The following is a 25,318-nucleotide window of genomic DNA, read 5'->3' on the forward strand; positions in this document are numbered from 1 at the left end:
TCATTGCTTAGGCAATATTTTTCTGGCTAAAATATTGAGTTAGCCTATTTATAAAAATAGGCTCAAAACGAGACGTTTAACAACACGAGGCTAAGGTTACTATTTCAAATGTAACAAACAATATTTCTTATCAATATCAAAATCCCAATACTTCGTATATATCAAAAATCTCAAAACTGAATATTTCTTTATTTTTTCATCTCACGTGGTTTAAGTTAAAAAAAAAAGAAAGAAAAAATTTTTAAACAAAATATATCCTTCCCGAAAAAATATATTGAAAAACGTCCATAAATGTCAATTATAAATGGACAGATACAACAGTTACGATATTTTGTTGGAACATTTGGATATTAAGAACCGATGTTACTTCTCACGCGATTAATTTTATTCTCGTTTATTTAATTTAAATAAAAGATGTTTCAAAAATTGATATATTATTATAAAAAATAAGATTTTATGATATAAAAAGTTTCAAAAATAAATATAAAGGTAAAAAAAAATGTTTCATGTGTGCAAAAAAAATGTGAAAGATGGCCAACAAAAATACATATTTTTCCATTTTTTTAAAAAGTGATTTTTTTTTTTACAATTTTTATATGTAACAGAGAAAAAAAATATTAAAAAAATTTACATAATTTTGGAATAAGTTATATATTTTCGCAAATCAATATCGAAATATGTAAAATGCCAATCAAATAAATAAGTATTAGGCTGAATTAATAGTTGCATCTGCCAAAGCGATTTAACATGGGAGTGTGATTTTTAAAATCTTATAGTGAGATTAATTAATTCTCAGATTTATTATCGTGAAATAGAATTAAAGATAAAATTAATACTCATATAACAAAAAAGGAATTGATCAGCTGTAAATGCAGTCTGTTATGATTTGTGGGAAATTTTGTTACACTAATTACGAAAAGAATTTAATGACAGCTCAAATAAACTTTTATTTTACCCTACGCCCAAAATTAATATAATTTTTGTGACAAATGTACTAAAAAAAATAAAATACAGCTGTCCCATTTTGATTGGCAATTTACATCTGAATATGTTATTTACATACGAAAAAATGTAAATTAGGAGATGATTGGAAGCTAAAAATTTATGAGAGGACCAATTATTTATATTTTTAATATGGGATAAAAACTTAAAGCACATTGCAATATAATATTTTCATTTTCACGATTGGGGAAAAGATTATTGGCATAAAGGCGAAGAATTTACGAAAAAAAATCTTGTGCTTATAAAAGGATCGCGGGGCACATAACTCTTGGGTATTATTTGCTAATACCATCTAAAGAAAGTAATTCACAGTTACAATGAGTGAAGTATCGAATCAATGAATGATAGCTTTCCCGAGGGCCCTCTTAGCAGCTCGAATGTTGGGCGTGAGAGAACTCAGGGGCTTGGCTTGAAGGAGGTAAGGATCTTTGAGTAATTCTGCGGCCGTTGCCCTGCACTCCACGTCAATTTCGAGGCATTTGTCGACGAATAATTTGAGATCTTTAAAAGACTCGTTATTCTCTTCCAACTCTTTGATGTACGGCCTTCCATTATTGGCTATAAGGTACAACGCTTTCAGAGGGGTTTCGTTTAGGTAAGGAGGTTCGCCTAGAAAATGAAGTAAATAAAAAAAATATATAATTCCAAAATTATGTAAAAATTGGCGGTGATCGGGGTCCATGATTGGAACGGACGTTACTGAACCAAAGGAATTAAACACAATTTTGCTATTTTAATACCAGTTATTTTCACAATTCCCTTTTTTGATTCAATTATGACTGGCAAAAAAATATGCCCATATTCATAGTGTTATTATAACGGAGCATAGCCACTTGTGTAAGATTTGTCTATCCTTAACCCCCCCCCCCACCAAAGAAAGTTTTAAAAAGCATAAATCATCAGCAACCTTGAATCATCTCTACTATCATAATTCCCAAACTCCAAATATCCACTTTGTAATCGTAAAACTTTCTATTCACCAGCTCCGGCGCCATCCAATAAGGAGTGCCCACCATGGTTCTTCTCTTGCAGTCGACGCCATTAGTCACGTGATTGTTTAGCTGAGCGCAAAACCCGAAATCGGTTAATTTTACCCGACCATCGGTTAAACCTTTAGAGATCATCCAAAATTAGCATTTTTTAAAAAAAAAATTAGAAAAATAACTTTTTTTAAAAATATCGGGAAAAAAAAATATTAGTTTAACATTAGGATCACAAATAAAATGGAGGGCACGAATACCTAATAGCACGTTGTCGCTCTTGATATCTCTGTGGATGATCCCCTTGGCGTGCAGGTACTCGAGCCCCCTCAGAACCTCCCTACATACAGTAGCTATTTGACCTCTGTCAAGCACAGTTTCGGTTACAACGTCTGTCAGCGGTCCGCCGGCTAAATACTCCATAACGACCCATAAATTATGGTTCTTCAGGCTGGAATGAGGCGAAGAATTTATTTGGTTTACACTCGTTTCTTCGACGAAGTTATCTGGTTTTTGATGGGGAAATTTTTTGCCACTTGCTAAGGTTGAACTTCGATCGTTTTGTTGTGCGATAGGAAATTCGGGAGAATGCAATAAGTAAGAAGCTACGAAATTGACGAGGTTCGGGTGACTTATTTCCCGCATGACCTTGTGGATCGAAATAAAATTACTTCTTTTTTTTTAAAAAAAAATGTAAGGCCTTACATTATATGTAGTGGTTGTTAAACGGCTCGTTTTGAGCGGATTTTTAAAAACGGCTTACTCAATATTTCATCCAGAAAAATATTACGCAAGTTTGAAGATTTTGCTCATAGAAGGAACAAAGGACCTAGACATATATTATCGAAATCTCGAAGCTTAGGCTAAACAATTTTTTTTAGGGGGGGGTAGACATAGGTTTTTGAGAGGGGTTTGCATTCAGTGAAAATCCTGTGATGAAATAATTTTAAAAAAAATAAGGAAATTCTGTTACCTAGACCATACAATCAACACAGATGACGTGGGGGGGAAGGTTGATTTGGCAGTTGTGGCAAGGATGAGATATGCTTGGAAAGAATTTAGAGAGATGTCTTCAATTTTAACCGATAACAATGTCTATTGTGAAAATTTATATGATGTAATGGCAACAAGATATGGACTATTAAGGCGACGCATGAAGCCAAGTTAGAAAGAACGAAAATGAGAATGATCAGATAAATGTGAGGAGTATCTTTGATGGAAAGAAAAGCAAGCCAGGAACTGAGAGAATTTGGGATAGAAACAATGGGTGATGTCTTGAGAGTAAATAGACTGAGATGGTTTAGACATGTTACCAAAGGTGATTGGATGGATTTATGCCGTTGGTTGAAAGCGGAGGGAACAAACCCTAGAGGATGACCAAAGACAAGCTGGACGAAAGCACTAGATAACGAGATGGAAAAGTTAGGTTTGAGCAAGTGCGATGCCCAGGACCGAGTAAAATAGAAAAAGGTCACTAGAAGGGAAAATGGCCTAGCCGGGTAAACCTGACAAAGGACCCACTAAAAAGACGAAGAACAAGCATGTCTCCACAGAAAACAATTAGAAAAACTTTACACCTTAAAATTCGTAATTGTATAAAAAATTACTATTATGAGCTTATAAATAAAATTAGGAATTTTTGATGTCGTTACGTATCAAATAAAATATTTGTTTATATTAAATTATTCGATTTTTTTGGGATGTATAAAGTATAACAACGATAGCAAAGATGCAGCAAACCAATCAAAAAAAAATAGAGACAAAGATTTCTAAAAAAAATGAACTTTAATTTCGGTGATTATCAGTTCCTTTTTGGGCTGTTGACTCAAATCGATACTTTTGATGGCGTATTGCTTGTTGGTGTCCTTGTGTCGGGCAATGTAAACCGTACCTGATGCGCTATTTTTTTTCAAGCATTTATTTTATTTATTTAAAAAAATTTTATAATAAATATTCCAGAAATGGTTTATTCCTTTATAATAAAATAAAAGAGAACTTTGAGCGATATTATTTTTAAAATAATAAATCTAAATATTTTACCCGGAGCCAATCTTTTCGCACAAGGAATATATGGACTCGGGATCTTCTTTATTGACTAATAAATCTGCACATTCCGAGCAATAAAAAAAAATCTGTATAAGTTTAAAAAAGTGCAGTAATGGCGTTAATATTTTTGGAAAGTATCGAATAATGGGTAAGGGAGATACTTTATAAAGTAACGCTTTTGGCGAATTTTTTAAAAAAATCTTCAATCTGAAATAAATAAAATTGATTTACTCAGCTCTCTTAGAACGTCGATTTCTGTCGTAACTGTAGTTCCAATGTCGAGATTGCCATTCCCATTCTGCCCTTCCTCCCCACCCGGTTTTCGGCATTTGACTTCCCAACTTTCCGTCTCTATACTGGCATCATCGAGGCCATTTTGGTCGTTGCCAACGAGATGATGATCCTTTTTTGGAGGGTTGGGGGCGTAGTCGTAGACATTCTCGTAAGGCGTGTAAGCGGGGCGGTGACCGTTTGTCAAAGGTGAACTGATAGGAATCGGCTTAAGGATTAACGTATTCCTCTCTGTTTGCGTCTATGGGAATATATATATTTTTAAATCACATTTTTAGAATAAATTTCAATAAAAAAAAATAGTCTCCAAATGACGTTTAGGTCACAGATAGGCATTTCCTATCTAGTTCGTTTTCAGTTCTTAGAACTTTAAACCTCGTTAAAAATTGTCGTAATTGTCTGTGTAAAAAATTTCGTCTAACAACAATATTTATGATAGAGACATTTATAAAAAAAATTCAGCCATATCAAAACTATAAAACTTATTAGAAGATTTTTTTTTCTCGATAATCCTTCCAATCTTTACTTATTCTCTTCATTTTTTTTGTATAAAATAGTTATTTTCTTTGCAATCATTTCTTTCATTCATTTTACATATCAGAGTGTAGAAAATGGGTTATCGCGAATAGATTTTATAGTAGGGTACCGATATTTTTTATCGGATCGGGTCGGGCCGATATTTCACCCATTTTCAAATATCGGATATTGGCCAATATTATAAAATTATCCGATCCGATATATATAGGCGTCTTTAATAAAAAAATAAAATGTTATAAAAAAGTTATATCTAAAATCATTTATTTTTATAAATAAAATAGAAATCCATTTTTATATATATTTTTCAGAGTTGTTAAAGTATCTAGATATAAAAATGTGGTATCTGTATATAGATAGATTTTTGATTAAAGTATCTGTATCTAGATTTTATCTTAGAGGTATCTGTATCTGTTTTTAGATACTTTTTAAGATACATTTTGATATACTTCTATTTAACACTTTTTTATATTATAAATAAAAATACTTGAATGTAAAATTTATTTTATTTCATATGAGCATATAACTTAATATTAATATATATTAAAAAATTATATATATAGGTAAAATATTAAAACTTATTTATAAAAAAGAATATATAAATATTAATTAAATACTATGTCCGAGTTATCAAAACAAGCAAATTCTGATATTACCATCCATTTACCATTTTTAATTGCAATGGAATTGGTATGTTATTTTATTCTATTATATTAATTTTTAAGATTAATATTGATGACAAAAATGATGACATTCTTCCATGGCCAATTTATAGACCATATTTTAAAATAATATCTCAAAATTAAGAAAACAAATATCTGTTAGTAAAATGTTTGCCATGTCTATCAAAAAATATGCAAATTTCAGTTAGCATTACCTAAACTTGCAACATTGTAAAACATTTAAGGGTATAGATACTAAATAAATGTTTACAATTTTAAATTTTAAGAGAAAACATCAAACACTCTTAATCCAAATAAAAAAGGGGAAGGAGAAAAAATCTATTAAATAAAATATTGGACTAGGCTCATCGTCCATTGATTTTTTTTCCAAGAGACCTCAGACTTTAACCCAAACCACTTTAGATGATTTTATAACTGATTTTATTATAGATAGCAATCAGCCATTTTCAATTGTTGAAAATCCTTCATTTATAAAAATGATCAAAACATTAGCTCCACAAAAAAATATAATTTGCCGACAGACAGTGGTTGCTAGAATCTCCCAAAGATAGAAGAATGAAAAGAAAGAAATCATTAAAAGTCTAATAGAACCATCGTTAATATGTACAACAGCAGATTGTTGGAGTGCCTATCGCCGGTATAGCTAACATTTAAATTTGTATAATAATTTAGTTACATACATATTATTTGAGCAGTTTTAAGAAATGTTAATTTTTAGTTCATACATAGGAGTCACTGCACACTATATAGATTCAACAAGTTTGGAAAGAAAAAATGTAGCGTTGGCTTGTAAAAGAATGACTGGTAGTCATACATATGATAAAATAGCAAAAAATTTACAAGATATAGCAAAGGATTATTGCATACAAAATAAAATCTCAAAGACCTTTACTGATAATGCCAAAAACTTTATTAAGTCTTTTAGGTTATTACTTATTTATGATAGAGTTTTCAAGCCAATTGAAAATATTAGTGAATCCATTGATGATCTGGAAGATGAAGAAACAGTTGCACCAATATCAATATCAGATCTTTATACTACTGCTCAGGATATTGGAATATCAGAATCATAAACCTGTGAAAAAAACCAATAATTTAATATCCGATTTTTTTCAGTATCCCACAATAGGAGATATGATTGTTAATGTTTTAAATTCTGATAATCAACAAATTTTAAATAGTTTTTTCAAAAATGAAGGCCGAGATTTTAGCATTTTTAAACAATATCCTGATATAAAAATGTTATTCATTAAATATAACACCACAATCCCTTCCAGCGCCCCTGTTGAAAGACTTTTTAGTATAGCTAAAAATGTCTGCACAAATAAACGAGGATGTCTTAATGACCAAAATTTTGAAAATATCTTGTTACTGAAATCTAATAATAATTTATAATTATTTAATCATATATTATAATTAATATCTAAAAATCATTATTTTAGTTATATATTTTGATAAATGTGATATCGAGTCAATAAATTTTTAAGATCATTTCATGAATTTTCATATTAGAATCCTAATTTAAGTTTATTCAAACTTTATCTAAGAGTATAATAAAAAATGTATCTCTACCTAGATACATTTAAATTGTATCCGTATCAAGATAATTTTTTAGAAGCTGTATCTGTATCTAGATAAATTAAATTTTTAGACGATGTATCTGCATCTAGATCCATTTAAAAGGTATCTTTTAACAACTCTGATATTTTTTAATAATAATAATTGATTAATAAACATTCTGCCATATTGTTATTTTTTTGCGCATTCTATTTATAAAAGTGTGCGATAATGTGAAGCTGGTGATATTGACAGTTACTATCGCCGCAGGCTGACCTTTGATAAATCGAAAATTTTGTAATTTCTAAAAAGAAATCTTCTATATATTAATGTTAAATATTATTTTAAATATTAATTTCAAATATCATATATATTTATTATTTATTATGTATATAATTAATGTATTATTTATTATATAAAAGTTATTTAACACTAAAAATATTTTATTGAATTGAATATAAACTATAACTGATCATTATAATATATTTAAATGGCATAAGTTATGGTAGTTAAATTATAGATGTTATACTATAAAAAGTATATTAAAAATTAAAAACCATTGGTATTTTTACAGAATACAAAATTAGATATGATATCGGATCGGTAATCGACCCATATTAATTTAATATCGGATCGGATCGGCCTTCAAAAAGTGGTATGGGTACTCCTCTATTTTATAGCGAAACCTTTATCGCAAATCAATATTCGCGAAAGTTTTATAGCGAAGTCATTATCGCGAAGATAATATAGCGAAAACTATTTCGCGAAAATATTATGGCTAAGTCAATACCGCGACAATTGATAATAGTTACTAGTCTATTTTTGAAGCATCTATTTTTATAATCATATTTATTTGAATAATATTTTTTTTAAAAAAATAGGTATTATACAAGATTGATTCAACAGAGTTTTTAATTTTCTTTTTAAAGCTTAATAAATTTATTAATGATCAGAGTTGTTAAAAGATACTTTTTACATGGATCTAGATACAGATACATCGTCTAAAATAGTATATAGATACATATATTTTAATCAAAAATCTATCTAGATACAGATAAGATACCACATTTTTATATCTAGATCCTTTAACAACTCTGATAATGATTAATGAACATTCGATTTTGGTATATGAAATTTTCTCGCTATCCTGTCCCATACTTTTCCTCCAAGTCTTATTAAGATGTACGAGTTCATTAGCTAAACCTTGAATCCTTTCTTTTTGGGGGCGAAATTGATATTCTGGTTAGCGCCGATATTTATTGTCTGACTGGTATACTTAATATTTATAAATTCGTTAATCAATTTTGGTCCAATGTTTTGCCAGTCAATCATTAACCCAAAAACAACAGTTATAACTTATTAAACTAAATAATAAAAAAAAAATATAACATTACTCATTTAAGTCTTTATCGAATTTTGAATGTCGATTCGTATATGAATTACATACAAGTTGAAATAGGATCATTCCATGTCAAATCAATCACTTTTCGGCCGACCCCTTTCGATTTCGATGAAAAATCGTAGGCTGGTTATATATGTTCCCATTAGATTATAAACAAAATTTTAGCGCATTAGCAACTATATTAGCGGAGATATTCGGGGTTAAAGGTCTAAAAAACGTCTTTTTTTGCTTTTTACTGATGTTAAATAACTAGTTTTTAATTTTAAACTAAATATGATCAAACATTGAATATAATATCAATAGCTAAGTTAATAATTGATGATTATGGCGAAAACATCAAAATTAATTTTTGATAAAATATGGGTAATCTTATGGTCAGTTGAAAACTTGAAATTAATATTTCGAAATGTATATGATCTCCGATTTTTAATTTTTTTTAAGAAATATTATCCGTTTACTATTTTTTTAATAATTTCTTCAACAATTAGCATGGCTGGATATTTATTTTAAAAAATATTGCGATTATTATACTTTAAAAAAAATAGATGGCGCTATATATAATAGTTTTAATATGTTAAAATTCATTTTTTTATTGATTAAAAATATTTTAATGTATATATATCATACTAAATCGATTACAATGTCCATTATATATTTTTATTTGTAATTCAGATCATAAATTTTTAAAATCTTAACAAATTTAGCCTAATTTAGATAGTTTATAAATTAATTAAATCTTACTTCATCTAAAGGAATACAAAGCCTGGCTAGCTTGTGAGATTTCTTCGGGAGATAATATATATGTTTGAGGGTAGGAGTAGAAGGATTGACCAGCGAGAGTATATGAGATTTAGGCAACACTAAAATATCATCTTTCAGAGGAAATTTAAATGAGGCTGAAGGTCCACAAGGGTGTAAAAATTGGATTTTTACTTCTTTATTTATATCATTTTTATCGATTATATATCCTAACCACCACTTATCATCATATACACATGTTATATATCCATTAATATTTTAAAAATTAATTTTCTCATTTAAATACGAAACTTGTTTTATATTATATTTTTTGTAATTAGAATATATTTTGGTTTTTAGTCTATTTTGATCAATGGGAATAACCCCGTGAATTTTTTGGGTCCCATGTATAAGCAGTGCATTAAATCTTTTACGAAGGGCTAATTCCTCTTCGATATATTCTTGATTGGATACATATTCAAATTGAATTCCATTAATATTTTCTTTAGCGTAATTATATAATTCTAATGGGGTTAGGATTTGATTTTTATTTGGCCTTTGAAGACTAGCTCTGGCAACTAATCTTTTGACAGTTCCTCCAATACCGTCACATGCATTTTTGCGGTGAGCAGTGGCAAAGAAATGCCATTCGGCAGGAATATTAAAATCGTATTTATGAAGACATATGTTCAGAAAAATTTTGCGATTCTTGTATTGAGACGCTGCTTAATCTGAAAAATATATTATTTTTACTGGTTTAGAATTAAATTTGGATAAAATAACAAAATTTATATTTTTTAGTTCTTCTCCAGATTTAGAATATGCTACAAATGGATGTATAGTGGCCTGCACGTTGTTCCAATGAAATCCCTGAACTTCATCTTGTAAAATGAAGGAATAATTCTCAGAATAATCTAGAATTGTTAAAAATTCCCCATCTATTATATTTTTCTACATTTGTCATCAATTTCACATTCTGATGAATGGCGCAGACACAAACAGTGTGTGTGCCACTAGCTCCAACTAAAATACAGTTTTTTGGTCTAAGTTCGGCAAATTTAGAGAATCCAATTGATATATTTGGGTATTCTTCCTTAAACATCTTGAATATTTATTTAAGCTTATTTAATATAAATCTTTGGACTGATTCTTTCTCGCCTTTAACAGATACACAATCTTTTATTCCAGGCATGAGTCGGCTTATTTCATCAGAACTATAATTTTGTTTATTTTTATTACTTAAAAAATTTTTCAAAATCTTCGAAATTTTCTTTATCTCTGGTTATTTTAATAATTTAAGATAATGACAATTTCATAACATTCTTGATCTTGATGGGTATGACTTAGTCAGGGGGGGGGGGGGTATGCATGATAATTAATGTGATTTTCGATTTTTCCCTTAATAATTTTCCTGCACTCCTTTAATCCTGCCTTTTTGCTCGTATGCTAGTCGGATTTTTTAATTATTTTTAATTTACATTGCAATATTAAAAAAATTATTAAATTTTTTTATCCTGCGAATATCTCAGGGGAATAAGGTTTACAAAGTTATATAATCCAATTTTATGATATATTATACATTAAAATATTTTTAATCAATAAAAAAATGAATTTTAACATATTAAAGCTATTATAAATAGCGCCATCTATTTTTTTAAAAGTATAAAAATCGCAATATTTTTTTAAATAAATATCCAGCCATGCTAATTGTTGAAGAAATTATTAGAAAAATAGTAAACGGATAATATTTCTTAAAAAAATTAAAAATCGGAGATCATATACATTTCTAAATATTAATTTCAAGTTTTCAACTGACCATAAGATGACCCATATTTTATCAAAAATTAATTTTGATGTTTTCGCCATAATCATCAATTATTAACTTAGCTATTGATATTATATTCAATATTTGATCATATTTAGTTTTAAATTAAAAACTAATTATTTGACATCAGTAAAAGCAAAAAAAGACGTTTTTTGGACCTTTAACCCCGATTATCTCCGCTAATATAGTTGCTAATGCGCTAAAATTTTGTTTATAATCTAGTGGGAACATATATAACCAGTCTACAACTTTTTATCGAAATTGAAAGGGGTCGGCCGAAAATCTTGATTTTTTTGCTCATTTGACATGGAATAACCCAATAAGGGGATTTTTTGTCCAATTTCAACAAAAAAATATTCTTGAATCTTATGATTTTATACCATCTTCCTTCCATGATGTAATGGCTTAATTACAATATATGTAGTTTAGTCCTTCGACATATATTGTATATTGTTTTTTTTCCCCATTAATTACTAAGAATTAAAACTATTCAAAGTAATTTTCACTGAATTCCCAAAAGATGGTTTTTGCTAAGTAAAAATAAGCATGAATTTTTTTGGAGTTTAAGCATTGATCATTTCTCTACATCTCCTGGTTTATGTCGTGAAAATGGGGGGGGGGGTAAACATTTGTTTATTGTTTTCCCAAGACATGGGTATCAGATGGAAGCCAATAAAATGATTGAGTACTATTAAAATTAGCCATCACTTCTTTCTAGGCCCTCGTGTCAAGGTTTGGAGAGATTTATATTTCTTTTACAAGAAATATCCGGCAAGGGGGGCATCAAATGAAGTCGAATAAAAAAATATTTTTTTTTAAAAGCTATTATCGCTCTAGGTTTTGATTTAGCTCATTGATGGATGGGCTAGGGGGGGGGGGGTAAGACGGTGTAAGAACTTTGAGAATGGTATTGAAGTCACCTTGTTTCAAGTCTGAGCCTGGTTGTGGGAACGCGAGAGGGTAAAATATTTAGAACACATATTTCCACATGGGTAACAAATGAATTCTAATAAAAGGATATGTTTACGTTGTTATTGTTACTAATCTTTATGTTTTTAGGATAAATCAGGGGAGGTGGGGGGGGGGGGGTATAAATTATAACGTAATATCTCGACATGAATCTCAAATTAAAATATCTTTCGACCGCACATATCTTAGCATGGAAGAAGTGGATGGTAGGGGGGGGGGGTTTATGACATGATGATTTGAGAAACTTTTGTGGGTAAATTAATATTGAATATCTTGTTTTCCATTGAAGAACAAATGCGTTCGCAATATATTTACCATTTCGTCGTAATGCGTTCGCGATAATAAATTCGCGCAAATACATTCGCGGAAGAAAATTCGCTATAAAAAATTTCGCTGGACCTGATACGTAGAAAAAGAAACGTGTCGTAAATACTCAAAACGATGTATTGTTAATACGCGATAAAATTAAATTGCACAATCGAGCTATTTAAAAATAAAAGGTTCAGCAGAAAAAAAAACTCATTATATCCGAGACTAAAAATAATCGCGTATATAGTCGTTTAGTAACTTTTCTCTTAATCTTAGGCGGCAAGCTGGGAGGTAAATTGGCCGCTTCTATGTTATTGACTATATCGATGACTTTGTTAGTGGGAGGTGCTTCGTTCTTCTGGGTTTTGATTGTCTTTTCTTTAGCGGTCTTGTCGGAAGGGGGGAGTAAACACCATTTGGTTCTTCTGGGGAGAGAAGCCCTAGCTCCATCAATACTAGAGATCAGGCGGTTTTGGCGAGAAATGTTTAAAAAATGGAAATCTTGGTTGGGTTCGAGATTAAATTCGGAAGGAATGGAGGGAAACGAATTAATCCTCCTGATATTCAAATCATCCATTTTGTTATTATCGTCGATACAGCAATCGTCGGATCGATTCATAACACCACGCGAAAAATCGAATCGCCTGCCGCTATTGAGGGTTCCGTGGGCGGTGTCGTATATAACCGTGGAATCATTGCGGTTACTCACCTCCTCAAAAATACTTCCATTCTTGAAACCGACCGATTCGGATATATATGCGTCAATATCATTCTCATCGTAGTTATCGTAAGGAGCAACTGGGTAAGCCCTGTAAGCAGCGGAAGGCTTAACGTGATAATAATTTTCATTTTTAACGAAATTTATGACTTGGTAATCGTCTTCTTCGGCGGCAATGGAAGCAAAATCCCGGGAGTTTTTCCGGTAAATGAGCGTATGCCTTTTATCCGCTTCTTGTTGGTGCTCTGAACGAAGCGGGGAAGAAAAGGCGGGGATGAAGGAAGTGAACGACGTTGGAAGATCTGTGTAAACTGAGCGTTTAAAAAATATATAGATATAATTAACCTTTAAAATGAAACCTCTTTGGGTAGAGTGATTGGAAATTTAATATAATTAGTATATCTAAAAACTGAGCATTATACCATTCGATAAAATATCATCCTGCCCCGTAAAACGGCGGTTTTTCCCATACAACCTATTCGAGTCCGCGGAGATTGTTCGAGGGCCGTCGAATCGATTTTCGTCGAAAAGAAATCGCGAATTGATGGCGGGATTCGACTCCAAGGGGGAAGCGGGTGGCAAGACTTCTTGAGGAGAGGAGGAAGTCAGGTAGTAATAAGTCAACGCGTTAACCACGGCCTCTGGATTGGCGTTCTGCTCTGTTTCACTTGAATTTCGCCATAATATTTGTTAGGACATTAAAATTATAGGGTGGAGTGGGGGGGGGGGGATAATTGAAAAGTGGTATGCACATATCGATTAATCTGATTGGTTAATCATAAATTATACAGAAATAGAGGGGGGGGCGAACGAGTACGGCTAACGTAGGGATAGAATCTGATTACGTCTAATTCTTATCACAAGGAGGCCAACTTTAAAAAAAAGATGATATTGGAGTGCCAATATTAAAGGATTAAAATTGTTATACAACTCTATAGCTTTTCGTGTATTGAAAGAATAAGTATTCAAAAATTAATATGAAGCTTCCCAATTCATCGATCTCTGTATAGCAATAAATGGACAACTCGAATACGTGCTCAAAAATCGAAAATATTTAAAGCTTTAACTCACGTGATTCTTGAAGTTTCCAGCAAATTCTTCCAAGCTTCCGGCAGACCAATTATCTTTCCGGTTCCCTTATCTACCGTCACGTGGATGACCTGCTTAACGTTGTAAGGCTTACCTATTATTGGTGAATAAATTAGTTTACAGTTTAAAGGGCTATTATTTTAAAGTATTGAACTATAATTAATTGATTTGATTTTTGTTAAATGACAAACTATCGATGTTCTCTTCTAAATATTGTTTCCGTCTAGAAAACTCCAAATTTAATCCTCTCCCCCCCCCCCCTGCGAAGTTTATAAAAAAAACACTCCCCCCCCCTTCTCTATTTCCTAAATTTAATTTTTACCTATGATACCCCCGCCGGTCTGCGTTCCCGCCAAAGTATTTGAACTTCCGATAGAGTAAGATGGATAGGTGCCACTCCCATCTTCCCCAAAATCGGTCTTCAAAAAGTCTCGAGTCGAGGACTGTTGGGTAGTAATCGATAATGGCTTGTTGCCGATCCCGATTTTATGACCGTAGTGGTAACCGTGCGAATTGGCGCGGGAAAAATTTTTGGGCGATGGGCTGGAGGAATGAATGGAAACGACGGGTATGGGTGAACTGATGTCGGGTTTGGTGGTGGAATGGCGGGAGAGGGAAGAAGATGAATTGTGAGAATTGTTGAGAGATGAATTGTGATTGATGGATAATGAGAAGGACGATTTCTTATTGGTTTTGAATTTGCGAAACATTTGCGTAATCCGAATACCCTTTTCCGCGAAATTATGAAAAATACGCGATACCTCCTAGGACGACTAAGACGTCACGATAATTGACGTTCCGATTTTTTTCTCTCTCCTTCCGCCGAAGTAGATTTAATATTCATATTTCCTACTCGCTAATCTATTTGTATTTAAAAAAGATATAATATCAAATTTTTAAAGAGCTACTATTTGCACGGCCCGGCCCGATTATTTTTTAAAAAAACCGGCCCGACCCGGGTTTTATATTTTAAGGCTCGACCCGTATATATTTTTAATTTTTATAGCTGAAAGAAAGAAAGAAAGAAGAAAGAAAGAAAGAAGAGAAGAGCCCTCACCCCCCCCCCCACCCAACGGTGCTGCGGTGGTTTACAAAATTAATCTAGAATAAAATTTCGCTGCAAAATTTAACATATTTATTTTAAAAAATAAATATTATTTGATTTTTGCGTTCATTAAAAAAAATTTATATTAAAAAAAATCAAATAAATTAAAATATTAATATTCTTTATTTCATTTTATCTTTGTTATTTTTATGATAATTTGTGAGTTAGTAGTAACTTTTTGATGAAAAATAAAATGTTGTAATGGAATAAAAGGAAATTTAAAAAATAATTGTAGTTGTTTGAGTGTGCAAAAGAAAAATGAATTTCTTCCTTGTTTAATAAGTTCAAAAGACATATTAAGCTGCTATTGTCTGATATTCCATCCTGATCATAGGATGGAATAGTAAATTTTTATATAACATGCATGAGCTAAGTGATTTTCATTTATTTTATGTATTCATCAGACTGCTTATTAAAAATATAATTTTATAAAAATGTATAGATATTTTTTGAAGATAAATTGAAAATAATTATTTATTGATATAATGAGATAAAATAAAATTTAAAATATTTCAAACTCAATAGGAGGAAGGGGGGGGGCACTGTCGTGAATAATAAACTCTAAAAAAATAATTTAATAATGTGTTAATTAATATTAAAAATAATAAATTTTAATATAATATAATATTCATAAAAAGTTAAAAATTGGATATTCTATACTATCTATAACTAGCTAGACATCGTCGGTCTACGAATAATATTATTTAATATTAATGCAGGAATCCGTGATAATAACAGCTTTTTAAATTTAAAATTAAAAAAATAGAAGCAGAAGATAATTTTTATAAATAAATTGGATGGAAGAAATATGGTGTTAAATTATATTATTTATCATATAATTAGATTTTTTTTCTTCTATATATATCATAATATTCAAAACTATAAAAATCGTATATCAACAAATATATTAGTATACATTATATATTTTCTTCATTAACTTAAGTGATAATATAATTAATTTATTCTCAATCAGAATTAATTTAGTAACAACCAACACGCACACATTTAAAAAAAAATTTCTTGATTTGACTGAAAAACAAAACAAAAATCTTTTAACATGAGCCGCCATCAAAAATTTAACTTTTGCAATAACTTATATACACCCCCCCCCCCACCTCATTCCTCTCCAATATATATTGCATATTATACATATCGAATGACGAATAGAATGTGACATTTTCTACAGTTTTTTCGCAAAATACTTTATCCATAAGTATTTGAAAATCTAAGAGCAAAAACCTATTTGAATATTTGAACCAAATTAAGAATAAATTAATGCTCTCCGAAACACTAAAATAAAATATTTAAAGAATTTGATCTTTCAAAAAAATTTTTCGAGAATATTCCAATCCCTTTGAATTTTTTTTTAAAAAAGATCAAAGATTTTAATGTTCAAAATTTTGGGATAAAATAATCCTCCCAAAAATCTTCTCAACTGCCTAATGCTACCTAGAAAAATTAAAAGGCGAATACATGATAACACTAACACTATATCTTATCAATTATTCGTATCGTATCGTATTTTATATCTATCAAAATTATCTTATTGATCAGCAGATTAGCAAAAAAAAAAATTCATTATTATCGATATATAAATCAATTTTTAAATATCATTTTATTAATATAAGTCACATGCATTTAGCTTTTTAATGACGTCTTTCCAGTGATTTAATATTTAAAAAAAATTGATTCTAATAGATTTTTGTCATATATATGGTTTATATCCAATATATACCATTTCATATTCGATAAAAAAAAAATTGAAATCTCTTTTGATGAGGCCATAAATAAAAATTATCTTTGTAAAGATTTTTCCTAAATTCATTTTTAGTTCTCTCATTTCCATTCATCCCTTCTAATGTGAGTGTGTTAACATATCCCCATTGTAAGATAGAATAAAGAACGGATCCTATACTTATGAATATTCAAAACTAAAAAAAAATTTGTTTTTTCCTAAATCCTCTATTTGAATTCCCTGAATGATAGTGGCACGTAATATAAGATAATAAATCAATAAAATATGGGCGTGTTAAAAAAGCCATTTTTAATTCTTTTTTTTAAAAAAAAACCCCCTTAAGGGTGCGTTTTTGTAAAATATAAAATATTTTTAAAATTTTCGATAAAAATTTTATTCAATACTTTATTTTTAGAATAAAAAGTATTTCGATAAGCGTAAGATATATATATATTTAGCTTTTCCTCTAAAAAAAACTGCGAAATGGAATTTAAATAAAATTGTATAATTTCGGCTTGTCAAGTAATACGATCAGCTTGTTTTATCTAAATTCTTATTGGCCGTACAAGTGTTAACATTAGAATTTTGAATATTGTCCACGTGAGCGAATTAAGAGCTTTTCCCGCCGTTGAAATGTGAGAATATCATTTCAATAATACAATTAAATTCCGATGGTAATTTATGATTTTTATTAAAATGTTAATGTAACGGGATAATACGAAGAACAATTTATATAACTTTTGATATATTAACTATTGTATGACAAAAAAAATAGCAACTTAAATAGAATTCCCTTTTACATTCCAAAGATAATTGAATGCATTTAGTTATGCTTCTTCCATTACAATTCTCAGCAATATTTAACCTCAAATTCTCGTTCAGTTGCTGGATGCCAGCTGCTCTCCCAAGCAAATTTGGGAGAATAGGCGCATTCGCCCTGCCCTCAATCAGTATTGCAGCTTTTTCACCATCACAAGAGAAGTCAAATAATTATCAACATTTTTACCATCATTATAGATCCCCACCTGGGGCTGGCCCTAGATTTATGAAAGTCAAACGCCCCAAACGTTCCCTTTTTTTATCCTCCAAACAACAAGACTTGGGCTTAACTTTAATCCAGCATCGTTGTATTCCTTTATTCGAACGCTAAGGGCCTTCCTCGACCTTTAACCCAGATATTGCCTCCCCAATAAATCAAAGTAGTGATTCTTTATTTAAGGAATAGGCCTTCATTTTCTCTTGCAAATTCTGTCAGCTCCCTATCGACAGGCTAGACCATTACCCTTTATTACCGCTTCTTGAAATGCCACCATTCACGCTATCGAGCAGTAAATTCGATTATTGCTAGAACTGTCTGCTCAGACAATATTTTATCAATGTTGAAACGCGTATTATTTCGGAGACAACATTAGGCCTGACGGAATGACACTCATTCCGTGGAGCAATGGAATCCAGCTATCCCATGCATGCGCTCATCGTTTCGCACCACCCGTTAGCTCCGATTCTTTGGGTTAGAGCGGAAATTAGAAAAATATCAACATTCCTAATATCAATCCCCATTGTTTCTGACAAAATCGGTGCCAAGGTTATCCTCAGGAAAGTTTTTATCTACGTCATCGAATTTCAATCGAAATATGTTGACGTCATGTATTTCAATCCACGGTGCCATTACCTAGAGGCATCTTATCGCGTATTTTTAATTCTTTGTACTTCTCCTTGTGTAAAAATATTAGATAACGGTTTGTTATTCGTATAAACAAAAAAGTAAATCATTATTTTTGGAGTGACGTGTGTAGCTCAGCAGAGGCTAACTACCTCGAGCTAAGTTATCAACAATTCAATAATGGTCGTAGCACTAGTCGTCCACTTTTAGGAAGATGCTTCCATTCATCCATGAGGTCTGATTTTATAAATTTCTCTCGATCCGTGTTTTAGTACACAAATCAGTTGTTACTAACAATTCCATATTGACTCTGTTGGCCTGCATTCTTCATCATTATCTTGGTGTTGGGATATATTTTTTTTCATCGAACAAAATTTCTATAATTAAAAATTACTTAAAATTGGTTTCGAGTTAAAAACGAATAAATAATTATATGGCATCCAAAAAAAACTGTATCAAATTCTCCTGTCACTTAATTTTATTCAGCAATATTTACACGTAAAGAAAAATCAAACAACACTGTAAAGGGTTCGTGCTACTAATTTAAATTTCACTGGAATAAAACAGCGCTATTTTTATATTCCATAAATTAAAATTGGTTAAATTTTACAAAAAAAAATCGTAATTTGTAAGCATTGGAGTTGAAGTGCCCGTCATGTATCAGAGCCTAAACTGAATTGATGATCTCCGTGATTGGCAGAAGATGAATGACATTAGATAGTAATTATTATTTTTTTTATCGGAGAACTAGACCCTGCCCGAGATTTCGGCCATATTTAAAAACATTTTACCCAGCTTCGGTTCAAAAATTTTTGAAAAAGTTTGGGGTAGGATTTTAGCAAATAGTTTCTTCCAACATTTTCTGAAAAAAGTCGCGGAATTTGTCAAAAAATTTATGTTTATGTCCGGGGTAATGTTGCAAAAGTACTCTATTTAATTCTAGAATTATGTTTTTGGGCATGTTTTTTATTTTAACAGATTTATAATAGCTTATATTTTTATCTTTATTATCATTTAAAGGCTTAGAAAGTTTATGAATTTAATTTTTTGATATTATGGACAGAGCTTTCGTAAAACATCTTCTTGGACATAAAATTAAGTTTGGTTAAATGGGTGGTCAGTTATAGTTAAGTAATTACTATATTTTTAGGCCGTTTATGCCAATTTTTAGCCAGCTAGTAAATCGGCTACACCATGGCCTCGGAGTTTTTCTTAAGAAGATAGCAGTTCAAATTTGTAAGAAACTAAATATGTAAATTAAAACGCCTCAATGCTAAAGGCTTTTCTCCGGCAAGCGCCTGAAGATTGAGCCGAATTAGCTGACATTCAGCCCATTACACAGATATAGTGGCCAGATGTTGGTAGGAAAATGGCTTAAAAATCTTTGATTAGTTGTTTATATTTAAGAAATTGCCACATACTATGCCCATTCAAAGACGAATTTTACGAGTCGAATAGTACATTTTTCGAATTCGATTTTTCATTCACTATTCGAATATCTTTTAGGATAATATAAAATTTGCAAGAAAATATATTGACAGAAATTCTTTTTTTTCATTACAGCACATCAAATGTTAAGGGAAAATTATTTCTAATAATCTGAAGATAAAGAAGAATATTTGGCCAAGTTATTTAGGCAAATTAAAATAAATTTAATATATATATCGCCAAGCCAATTTCTAACGCAAAGTTTAACTTATTGTTTTTATAGTGCATATAAATTGAGCGTTTACGTTTTGCGGTAATTTTTAAATTAAAAAAAAAACGTAACACGTCCCTTATTTATAATGAGACTGTCTTTTTTTTGTTAATATCAGTCGATTCAAAATTTTAAATAAATTCTAAATAAAAGTATTTGCCTTTGAAAATTATATTATCGTCTGCATTCTCATTTCTTTAATTTCTAAATATTCCTTTTTTTTAAGGATTATAAGTGAGTTATTTATATTATACATTTTTATATAATATTACAAATCGCAGAATAAAAAATGTATTGAAAAAGCAAACCTGTTTGCGTTTTTTAAAATGGTTGCCAACGCCAAACGGTAATTTTACCAAGGTGCACGAGGCCATTTTAAATGCATTATTTACGCAACGCAGCCTTTGAAACGCTCAATTTGGCCGCACTATTGCCCAAAACCACTGGATTCTATTTTGGTTAGAGTACTTCTGCAAAGTAACCAGCCCGGGTTTATTATTTCTTAAAATTTACCGATCAGCGGGTTATTAAATTATTGATGCCAGAAGACGTTGAATCGAAAACTTTCCCAAGAGAAAAAATTTTCTTTATGATTTCCCTCCTTCATTTTCAATATTTTCGGTCTTGGAAAAATAAAAGCGGCTAGTTTTTCCTTAGATTTTTAAGAGGACAAGAAGCCATTTTTTTCGAGTATAGTTTAGATCAAAAAAAAATTGCCTTCGTCTTAGCATTTCTTCTTCCATTTTGTTTTCTTTCTCGTCGCTTTTTTTTCCCCATTTTTTTTGTCAAAAGAACAAAGTTTTATAATTATAATATAATAACGCAAAATGGGGTTTAATGTCGTGTTCGAAGGTCTCACAAGCTTTCGAATAAAGAGCCGACTAGAGAACAATGACATATAATAATACCTAGACTGAACATCAATGAAAACAAATGGGGACGCCATTTTGGTTATCCATATCATTATTAAAAAATTTTAAACTAGAGGCCAATCAATTCCCTATGTCTGAACGCAAACTTTATTAAAGAATTGTCTGATCATCGAGATAATAAGGAAGCAAGTTATCAATTTAAACAGTAGTTTTTAATACGAGAATAATTACTATATTATGGGTTACCAAAATGGCGGATCCAGCTGATTTGAATTCAACGACGCTTTCAAATGCTTCGTCAGTCTAGGTATTATTATACGTCATTGCTAGAGACCTAAAGCCCAATGTATTAAAATTATTTCTTCAACTTGGGTCCGGCCTCATCGGGCCCAATTAATCAACTTTTTCAGACCGGTCCGGGTTTTTCGGTTATCCCTAACTACGATCATTAAAATCCGAATTGAATCACTTTTTATACAAATATTCCCAAAAACAATCAACTTAATTTTTTGTTAATTTATATCTATTCTTAATTAATTAGTATCCCCTGCACTATGTAATATCATTTTGGCTAAAACTTTAATTTAAAAATCTGTTAAATCACGTTTTAACAAACACTACCCCCCCCCCCCACCATTTTTATTATAAACAGAAAGCATTCCGTATAGAGAAATCTATTCTAAAAAAATATTCAACTTAATTAATTCATTAACTACCATATTATGTATTCGGCTGTGAAGGAGACTTCCACGGGGGAAAAAAAAGAATTCGAACAATAAAAAAAAAATAAAATATTTTTTGAAAATAATTTTCAGATTTTTACAAGTAACCAAAAACAAAAAAAAAATCAATAAAATATATATATACTATAATAACATCTTTTAAATGTAGTATTTATTTCGCCTGGTTAAGCATTAAGTCACCAAAAAATTTAATGTATTAATTTAGGGCCTTATTTCAATTTAATATTTTATTTTATAGGAAAATTGTATGTTTAATCAAAGGCCTGTGACCAAGACCCTCTAATAGAGTGAACAAATTGAGCGTTTCATGCGCCGCGTTGCAAGCGCCTGATGCATTTTAAATGGCCTCGTGCAAATCGGTAAAATTACCGCTTGGCGTTAAGCAACCCTTTTTTTAAATAAAACGCAAATAGGTTTAATTACTTCATTAATTTTTTTTTAAATATCTCCTCGCTTTGTAAATATTAGATAAAAATGTAATATTAAATAAACTTACTTATTATCTCCTAAAAAAGGAATATTTAGAAAATTTAAAGAAATAGGAAGGCAGACGATAATATAATTTTTAAAGATCGAACTTATAAAAAATTTTGAATCGACGTATATTAATAAAAAATACAACCTCAATTAAAACATGGCATGCGTTACGTTTTTTTTTATTTATTATGCTAGAATAGAAAACAATTGGGCTAATGAAAATTTCGCGTGGTAACTCGGGAGGAGATGGAAAAAAAATTTACAGTAATGGCAGTCTTGAGCAAATTGTGTCTATAGATTGACCTGCAAAGATGCCTATTTTCAGGTTCTTCTAAATAATATTAACTCTATTTTGTAAAGGAGTCATTGCCATGTCAAATCGACCCCTAAATAACGAGATTTTTTGACGAGGGCGATCATCTCTATAATGAACGAAACCTGGCATGATAGATGTCTATGCTGTATATTTTATCAAAATCAAAATTTTAGAGCGCTAGCTCAATCAGATCTAATAATATACGTCATCAAAGTCGAAATTCGTTCAATGAATATATTTAAAAGTGATAAATTTATATCATTTTATAGCCCTTAAAATTCTATATTGTAAAATATCAAAAACTTAGCAAATAGAATCAAATCACTAAGAGGGATATATATTTCATCCATGGATCATTACCATTCTAATAATAATCATATTTGTATATGCTGTTTGCTTATATAACGTCCCAGGATATTATATCATATGGATATACTCATCAATGGATTTTTTTTAAATTTTAATACCAATGAAATACGTATTTTTTATCAAATATTATATTTTATAATTTTTAAATATAGCGCTATATATTATTTTATCAAAATAATAAAAATTTAAATATAATCTAAAAAAACAAAAGTAGTTATAGATTTTTTTTTGATTAAACAGTAAAATATGAATGTAATAAACATTCATGCCAAATATCAATACCCGCCAAAAATTCCATTCTCAATAATGTTAATTTTTTATTTTTAACAGGAAATAAAAAAATTTCAATTTTTTTGATATTTTCCCATGTAGAATTTTAAGAGCTATAAAATTATATATAATTTGTAACTCTATCTTAATTTTTTTTAAAACAAGATTTAAATAAATCAAGCATTTCACGATTTTTGACTTTGAAGGTGTATATCTTTGGATCTGGTTGAGCCCAGCATAAAATTTTGCTTTCATTAAAATTTACAACATAAATAACCAACGTGACAAGTTTCATTCATTTTGAGATGGTTATCCAAAACATTGGTTGATTTATAATGGAATGACCCAAATGGTTTTGAAGAGATGTCTAAAATATGAGAAGCCCATATATGTTTAAATTATCTGTGATGTGGATAAGTCCTGCAGTATCAACCCCAACCCAGTCTAAAAATAGTATGATTTTAAAAATATAGGTAAATTTTTTTTAAACTGGGGCCAATTTTTAAGATAAATTATATCAATTGAACAGTTGAAAAATAATTACTGGTAAAATTTACAATTCCTCTTTGAAACAAATTAGTGATCTGTATCTGGCCTAATTTTTCAAACCCACCTTGCTTGAAATATTTTTTTAAATATTGTCTAACTCAGTCTAATCTCAAACAAACAATTTTTATCAGTCCCAGAAAGCCCAACCCAAGATGAAAATTATTTGGCTCAACCTAACCAAATTTATTTACATGTATAAAATCTTAATATTACAAATAAAAAAAGTACTGGTGCCTTGTTTGTTGCAGAATCTTAAAATATATCAAAATATTTCACAAAATTGAATAACATATTTAAAATTTTAAACATGACTATTTTTTTAAAAAATATTAGGCCTGACCTTATTCTTAAAAAATAGGCCCAGTTTGGGATGTATTTTCAGATCTCTTAAAAAAATTAGAAAACAAAGCCAAAACCTTTCAAATTTCCACCAGACCACGTCTAAAATTATAAAAAAGGTTTTAATATTCACCAAAATCTTAATCCAGGTCAAAATTAAATTTAAAAAAAAAAAATAGGCTAGGCTTACAATTTAAACCTCTTCAGGTCTTTGATATAAATTAAATAAGGCACTTATAAACCCCCCTAAGCCAATGATGATGACCCCTTTTATAAATTTAAAATTATCAAAATCAAATTAAATTAGGAAAACGATACCTCCTTTATCAACCCCCCCCCACCCCAATTTTAAATAGATCTTGCATCCCCCCCCCCCCCCAATTGTAGTAGATGGGCTTGAGTTTAGGCTAAAAAAATTGGCTGATCATTTATAAATTAAAATTTAATGAGAATAATTATATAGATACCATTTTATATAATGTATTTTGCTAAGTGGAAAGATATTTAGTAATTAATAGTTATATTTGAAAATTTTATTTTCACAATTAGTTCTTATATAAGAAAATTCATGAATATTAGCTGGGAGGAAATTTTTCTCTCACAAATCATGATCAGTTGTAAATGGATGGTAAAACAATAAATATTCTTATGGACTGCATCAAAAGATAGATACATGATTTATGTTGTAAAATGACATTAAATTTAAAAAAAACCAAAACCATGTTAGATCCAATAGGTATAAACCCAGTGTATACAAGCGAAAGAAGTCAATTTTTATTTATATAAGTATGCCTAAATTTTATATACATGTAATTTTACAATGCCTTAACGTTGCCACTCCCTATAAAGCTTATAAATTAAATCCAGGATATATCATTTTAACGATATATAGTTAAATAAATTGGTAAATAATTTACTATTACCTTTATTTGATGCATATAAGAGTAAATTTACTTGAAATATGGATTATATACTATAACAATTAAAACATAATATATCGCATTTTAAAATTTTTTAACAATGACCGAACCATGCAAA

The 25,318-nt window shown here is 30.0% G+C and overlaps 1 protein-coding gene across 2 annotated transcripts; it reads right to left on the reverse strand.

The window, feature by feature from the left end:
- Window positions 1-683: 683 nt before the first annotated feature.
- On the reverse strand, window positions 684-25,318 carry LOC135928933 (uncharacterized). Of its 2 annotated transcripts, none has more exons than XM_065465385.1 (11): window positions 25,204-25,318; window positions 14,466-15,004; window positions 14,126-14,237; window positions 13,477-13,721; window positions 12,596-13,365; window positions 4,260-4,560; window positions 4,023-4,086; window positions 3,767-3,881; window positions 2,243-2,630; window positions 1,910-2,113; window positions 684-1,611 (listed from the first exon to the last, which is right to left on the reverse strand). In XM_065465385.1, exons 2-11 carry the CDS (start codon window positions 14,851-14,853, stop codon window positions 1,337-1,339), a joined length of 2,862 nt encoding a protein of 953 aa, XP_065321457.1. In that variant the 5' UTR covers window positions 14,854-15,004; window positions 25,204-25,318; the 3' UTR covers window positions 684-1,336. The 2 variants fall into 2 exon arrangements, with proteins under 2 accessions (XP_065321457.1, XP_065321458.1); XM_065465386.1 differs by having other exon boundaries at window positions 25,235-25,310.

The sequence above is a fragment of the Gordionus sp. m RMFG-2023 genome, chromosome 4 (assembly GCF_954871325.1).
Source record: "Gordionus sp. m RMFG-2023 chromosome 4, tfGorSpeb1-WG-v2, whole genome shotgun sequence".
Lineage (NCBI taxonomy): Eukaryota > Metazoa > Nematomorpha > Gordioida > Chordodea > Parachordodidae > Gordionus > Gordionus sp. m RMFG-2023.